We start from the raw sequence: 7,592 nt of genomic DNA on the forward strand, positions 1-7,592 counted from the left end.
GAAATTAAAACCACCAAATGTTCCCCTGCCCCCCCGGGGGGGGGGGGAGGAGGCAGTAAAAAACAGCAGTGCCAGATAGAAACAATCACTGTCCTCAACCAAATGCCTGGTGCAACATCTCTGCCTTGCCTGTGCCCTGTGGAACTGCATTAAGTCCCGCAGGGCACAGAAGTTGTTCGGCAGAGAGTTCCACCAGGTTGGGGCCAGGGCATAAAACGCCCTGGCCCTGGTCAAGGACAGCCAGATGTCTCTCAGGCCAGGGACCACCAGTAGTTTCTTATCTCCAGGGGGTATAGCAGGAGAGGCAGTCCTGAAGATACGCGGTTACCAGACTGTTAAGTGCCTTGGAGGTTAATACCAAAACCTTGAATTTGATCCAGTACTCCACCTGGAGCCAGTGCAGCTCACGCAGCACAGGTTGGCTATGTGCTGTATGCAGGATTCCTGTGAGGACCCGCGCTGCCACTTTCTGGACCAGCTGGAGTTTCTAGGTCAGTCTCAAGGGTAGCCCTAGTAGAGTGAGTTCAGTAGTCTAATCTGGAGGTGACCGTTGCATGAATTACTGTAGCTAGGTCAGGGCAGGACAGGTAGGGGGCCAGTTGCCTGATTTGGCTTAGCTGGTAAAATGGCAGTCTGACAACATTTGTGATCTGGGCTTCCACTGATAAGGACATGTCCAAAATCACACCCAGGCTCTTGACAGTTCTATGTGCTGTATGCAGGATTCCTGTGAGGACCCGCGCTGCCACTTTCTGGACCAGCTGGAGTTTCTAGGTCAGTCTCAAGGGTAGCCCTAGTAGAGTGAGTTCAGTAGTCTAATCTGGAGGTGACCGTTGCATGAATTACTGTAGCTAGGTCAGGGCAGGACAGGTAGGGGGCCAGTTGCCTGATTTGGCTTAGCTGGTAAAATGGCAGTCTGACAACATTTGTGATCTGGGCTTCCACTGATAAGGACATGTCCAAAATCACACCCAGGCTCTTGACAGTTGGTGCCAGTATTTAAGGACACACCTTCGAGAGCCGGGAGTCAGCACACCAAACCTGAGTCCCCCCTACCCAGCCACAGAACCTCCATCTTAACAGGATTCAGTCTTAGCCGGCTCTGTTTCAACCATCCCACCACAGCCTCCAGCCCCTCAGCCAGGTTTGCTGGGGCAGTATCCAGCTGCCCATCAACATATAGCTGGGTGTCATCAGCATACTGGTGACATCACAGGCAGAAACTCCATACCAGTTGGGCAAGGGGGCGCATATAGATGTTCATATTGGAGAGAGGATTGCCCCCTGAGGAATCCCACACGGTAATAGGTGACTAGTTGACATCCTCACTCCCAGCACCACCCTCTGTCCCCAACCTTGTAGAAATGAGGTAAGCCACTTCAAGGCTACCCCACGAATTCCTACATCAGCGAGGCAGTGGGTCAAGAGATTGTGATCAACTGTGTCAAACAGTGCTCTGAGATCAAGCAACAGCAGCAGCTATTTGCCCTGGGCTACTGTTAAGTGTGCCCTGCTCAGGAGCAGAAGTTCAAGGGCCTCGGGGGGGGGGGGCTGCAGTGGGGTCACAAGAGGTGGCAGGAGAATCCAATCCCATGAGTTTTGCTCTGGTTTATGTACTTTGGATCCATCCCTTTGTGCACTGTTTTTAAACCTCTTTCAGTAACTAAATGCTATTATACACACATCTGAAATGGCTTTTCAATGTTGTTTTAGGACCACTATGCCCGTTCCTTTCATGTAAATTAAATGGAAACCACCCCCTTCCTTTTTCCCCCTATAGGTAACCTGAACAAAGAGGATAAAAGGAAATAGTGTGTTACCAAGTTTGAAGTCTGGACAGGGTCTGCTGCAGTATAAGGCACCCACAACCAGTATGTGAACTCGAAAGAAGAAGCCATCAGGGTTGATGAACAGGCGATTAATTTTGTACAGTCCATTGTTGTTTACCAACATCACCACCAAGCGCATCCCTTTCTGCACCACGTTGACATCATGAACAATCCCATTCACCACTGTTTTGAAAAAGAACATGAGAATCCAGTGGGCTGCTGTTCATTATCTTGTAATGATGCGAAGCCAGATGAAGCAGCTACTGAATAAAAACATTCATTCTCACAGAACTGTAAAATGTATAATGGAAGAGACTATGCAAATAAGCTCCCCATACCTTGCACCTGCAAACTGACAAGTTTATCACTTGTAATCTTTGCAAAACCTAGGGTTTATGTCACCCAACAGGGAGGGAATTGCACAGCATTCATGCTGCATAAATAGCAAAGTAAATCTGTTGTAAAGGACACACTCATGCCTTTCTCTCAACAAAGAATGACCATATTATTAATGTTTTTAAAAGTTATAACACATGACTTACACACATGGGACGTTACACAATAAAATGCCAGAAGTCTAGAAATTAGACCTGAGGAGTTTGAGGGCTCCCATCTATAATACCACAGCAGCTCAGAGGGTGGCTGTGTGAAGATGCTCAGCATTTTCCAGGAACAGTCCCAGGCACAGACAGACAGAAGAGACTGTGAAACATTACCTATATTCAGTTACTGCACCCCCTTCTCCCAGCATGCTTGCTCCTAGGTCCACTCACAACCAACTAAAATCAGTCATTTAATATTCACCTCTACATGGTGAGACATAACGTAGAATTAATTGAAATGAACCCAGACTTTAGAAAAGGAGATACTTCTGTTGTGGGTGCCAAGATAATAATTCCGTGGGTACCCTCTAACAATGGCTCAGACTGCCCCAAGCCTGGAGGGAGAATTGTATGTGCCGGTAACAAAACCATGCAGAGTGCCTAAACTATGCCTGGCCACATTATTTGGAGCTGGGTGATCTTACCAAATTCACTGGTGCAGTAGGCCTCCACCTCCTCATGGTCCCTCCTGCAATCAGTCAGGCACACCTCTGTATTGTCAGCTTCTAAAACAAGAACCAAATGGCTGGAAGTTAAAGCTGTACTTACTCAGTTGGAGGGGGCAGAGCTTTGACAATCAGAAGTCTCAAGCCATGTGCAGCAGCATCTCAGTAAGCTCCTGCTGCTGTTCCTGCTATAATTATGCTGTCAGAGGAGTTAACCCTGATACGTGTCTGTTGTGCCTCCCTTACACGTTGTAAGACATCTTGCTGCTTGTTTCTTTTTGCGCATCCTGTGAACGTACTGTTGAGCTTTTTGAACACATCCACTAGAGTCCCGAATTATTGTATTACATTATCTTCCTTCCTGTAGTTATTGAACAGCAAGGACTTTTGTCATCTTGTAAAACCAAGAGCAGGTGAGGCTCAAGGCAAGTAAGTATAATTAAGATTCTCAGCTAGATCTCCTTCAGCTTGGAAAATTTCCCATAAAATCACAGTGACATAGGAAGAGAATGCTGACTCTTCCAAGTCTAAAAGAATGTCAGGTATGCAAGGAACTGACTCTTCTTTTAAAAAAACAAAAAGCAGGCAGCAATCTCTTCCTATCTGATAGAGTCTTGGGTTGCTGGAAGGGATTTCCATCAGTATAAGGGAATTTCTTTGCCTCTGGCCCCTCCCAGTGCTGTACCTGGGTGACTGGCAGCCTTCCACCAAGGAACAACATGAGGAAGGAGTTCGAAGAAGTCTGTAGCAGGAGGGGAGGAGAATGACACTGCTCATATTCTACTACCTTCAATCAATATTAACTAAGCCCAGTCTGCGTTAACGTTAGGGAAGCTGAAAACTTCTCAGCAAACATACTCAACAGACTAATGCACCATGTTTGTCAGCTACAATCACCTGTGAGCTGAGTGGCCAGTCTATTCCTCTGTCCACCATCCACCTGCAGTCGAGCATCTTTGCAGCCATGCAGTAGCGGCCGTGGTGAAGTTTTGTTTCCTTGGAGTTTAATCACCTTGCCTTGCAGGAGGGAAGTTTATTCTACCCAAGTCATTGAAGGGGAGTTATTGGGGGGTTTCATTTTATCTGGTTTTAATCTGTAATGTTTCAATTATTATCTGAAAGCCTCCGTGACCCAAAAGGAAAGAAGAAGAGAAGAGATTGGATTTATATCCCACCCTTCACTCGGAGTCTCAGAGTGGCTTACAATCTCCTTTCCCTTCCTCTCCCCACAACAGACACCCTGTGAGGTAGGTGGGGCTGAGAGAGCTCTCTAGAGAACTGCCCTTGAGAGAACAGCTCTGAAAGAACTTATGACTGACCCAAGGTCACACCAGCAGCTGCATGTGGAGGAGTGGGGAATCAAACCCAGTTCTCCCAGATTAGAGTCCACGCACTTAACCACTACACCAAAGGCAGGGTGCAGAAATTTTAATCAATAAATACCAAGCATCATGGATAATCCGGTCAGGTAGTTACATGATGTAAGGTGTGGGAAATGCATGAGCATGAAATAACATTGACAACATGAACTTAAACAAAACCAAATAACCAGACTTTTACAAAATACCCTGGGTGACTGATTTGCACTGTTTGTTTGTATGATTAGCTCTTTGTCACTCGTAAGCAGACCGTGAGCCGAACCAGCAGGTGTTTTGAGTAGCCCAAGTTAATATATGTAGTAACTAAATCATCACTGCCACACACACACACACAGAATCTTTCTTATAATAAAAGATAAACGGCTTAAAAATTCAGTTGCTAAAATGTTGAAATTAATATTGTGCCATAAGTATATTAAATAGCTAGCCGACTTTTCTTTCAGTGATTGGATACTAGAAGCTCTCCATTTATATACTGTGTTTTTGCCAATTTCATTGTCTTCGAAAGCTTTTGAAACAATTCACAATTTTTTTGACAGACTGTTCTGCTGTTTTAGGGTGGTAGCTTGCTTCACTGCATTGTTTCCTATTAGTGCAGTACAAAACAATCACTTTTTCATGTATCTGTGGCCACCATTTTTCCCACTGCACCACCAGGGGGCTTTTTGAGGGTTTGTTTTTTTAAATAAAATTCAGTAATTGCAATTATGCTATTGTGAACTAACATTCTAACGATCTATTCCCACAATATCTGAATTCTCAGCTTCCTTTTTTTAAGGAAGTGTCTGCCCTTTTCCTTGCAGAATTATAAGAGGAAATGTGTTTCCTGCTCCTTTAAAACTTCAGTGCCAACCAAACAGACTGGGTGATTGACTCATATCTGATTTTCTCATTCAAACATGGTAAGTTCAACTATTGAACACATTCAAGCAAAATCTGTGGCATCTCTACCTCCATGTTTCATGGATCAAGGGTAGAACACATTGGGGCAAAGATTACTGGGATGAATGGCTGACTCTTATTTTTCGAGCATAGACCTACCTGTCGCCTTCTTGCTTGGGCACAGAGATATCTCTTGGGTGGACTGAGGAACTTTTTATCCCAACTAGACTAGATACTTTATACAACTTTATTTTTCTAGTCTCCTATTTAGGAACCCTACTTCCATTCAAGGGATCCTTATCATACCTACCACACCATTCATGGTGTGTCTGTTGTCAATGTCTGACATTTTATGGCCATCAACTTCCAACTACAAAGCCTGCGTGGTTAGATGTTAGTTATGACTGCAGCTCTACACCCAACTGTATAACAGAAGAAAACCTGGTTCAGATTTTTCAGGCAGAGACATTTCATTCACTGAAAGAGGAAATAAACCATGTCATAATTCTGATGTTCTAAATCCTTAGACGGTTCTTTTCAAAAACATATATGGCTCTGATCCACCTCCTGCTTTGACAGTTCTACACAGGAGCTTCATAGCTACCAGTGTTTCAAAATGAAGCCCTCTGGAATTAGACCCAAGACTCTGATCATGCTCAAATGAAGTCCTTGGCTTCTGTCTTGTCTTTGTCCTTTGTCCCTTTTGACCATTTAGTTCAATCCAGTTTGCCGCTTTGTCAATGCTTGATGGGACATCATCCAAAGGGTGATCTGATCATCCAAAGCGGATATCTGATCAAATACAACACCTTACCCCCTTCAACAGCTTGTCAAATCATCCTTGCAACTCATATTCTCCAGCAGAACTCAATGGTGTCCCCCCCACCCTAAAAAAAGCCACAGAACTGATCCCACAATCCCAGTATCATCTAGACTTCTATTCCTGTTATTTCATGGTATCCAAGAAGGATGCAGAGCCTTATCTTTTGAGGTCCCAACTTTTTAATAACACTATAGGAGGTTCTTTGACAGCACAGATGCCTTATGTTCATATCACTGTCCAATCACTGCACAGGAAGTTTCTTTAGTTTGCAACAGGAAAAGAGCATTTCTAATAACCAGCTTCCACTTTTCAACTTTAACACAACACTGGAATTTTTACCCAAGTACTTGGCAGTAATTGTAACCTGCCTTCATCTGTGTATTACAGTATTACCTTTCATAAACAACTGGCTCTTAGGAAGGAATATGCACAATATGTTCTTTGTGGAACTCAGACTACAGCCAATTTACTCAGTTTTCCTAGAGTGAATATCAACCACATGAAGGCCCATATGGCACCTCTGTGGTCTCTCAATTTCCTTTGTGCTATCTTAAATACTATCTGTGACTAGGTGATTTCCTATGCAGAGGCAAAGAAGAACATGCATGTAATTCCTGGAAATGTTCGTTGTATAAAGAGATCTGGCATCCCATACCTTCAGGGCAGGATTGCTCTGGTGGCAACAGACAACATGGCCAAATTATTTTACCTCAGCTTCTTGGTGACCGAGCTTTGGAACTGGCATCTTCACGACATTTTCCTACCATGTCACTTTTCAAAACTATCGCAGACAGGGTAGCTTACACCTCTTGCTGTCTGGCATACATCTTCAGGATATAGGCCTGCTTCCATGGCAACCTGCTAAAAAATTTGGTCAACACAAATGGTGTACTTTTCTGAAGCAAGGGAGGTCTGAACCCCTACTCCTTCATGAGTGCATGAAAACGCAGTGAAGGACTTGTATACATTTTGCCCTTTTCACCTACATCTGAGAATATTATACAAAATGTCCATAGACCACATGAATTACATTTTGATTGTCCCTCACACATCATCATCTGCAAACCAATCTGTTCTCCCAGGGCAACAGCCAATTCCTTCTTTACATCTGCTTTGTGCATCTGATAGATTGGAAGTTTAACACCAGCCTCCCAAGCACTCAGAAAACGCCAACAATACTTGTTTCAAGTCCAGTAGCACCTTAGAGATGAAGAAGAGTTTCAGGGTATAAGCTCTGATACTCACTTGCAGTGATACCTTTTGTGTTAACGTTACAGCTATAAACTGAGATAACTAAACAGGATCACAATTGGAATTCTGATTAAAATTATTCATGTGGGAGTAGCGATCTCATACCCTGACATGGATGGCCCAGGCATGCCTGATCTCATCAGATATTGGAAACTAAGTAGGGTAGGTCCTGGTCAGTATTTGGATGGGAGACCACCAAGGAATATCGGGTCGTGACACAGAGGCAGGCCATGGCAAACCACCTCTGAAGTCTCTGGCCTTGAAAACCCTAGGAGGAGGCTGTAAGTTGGCTGCGACTTGGTGGCACTTTACACTCAGTGATTGCAACCCGATCTCTGTGCATGTTTTCTTGGAAGACAGCTACACCAAGTTCAGTGACA

General features: G+C 44.2%; 1 protein-coding gene across 1 annotated transcript in view; it reads right to left on the minus strand.

The window, feature by feature from the left end:
• The window catches only part of LOC107120878 (chromosome unknown open reading frame, human C17orf58), a 3,511-nt gene extending 1,543 nt beyond the window's left edge, over positions 1-1,968 (minus strand). The window contains exon 1 of the mRNA XM_015423640.1: positions 1,821-1,968. Within this exon, the coding sequence (XP_015279126.1) occupies positions 1,821-1,968 (148 nt within the window). The remainder of the gene's footprint in view (positions 1-1,820) is intronic.
• Between the last annotated feature and the right edge of the window lie 5,624 nt (positions 1,969-7,592).

Source organism: Gekko japonicus, unplaced genomic scaffold, assembly GCF_001447785.1.
Source record: "Gekko japonicus isolate JY-2015 unplaced genomic scaffold, Gekko_japonicus_V1.1 scaffold33, whole genome shotgun sequence".
Taxonomy (NCBI): Eukaryota; Metazoa; Chordata; class Lepidosauria; order Squamata; family Gekkonidae; genus Gekko; species Gekko japonicus.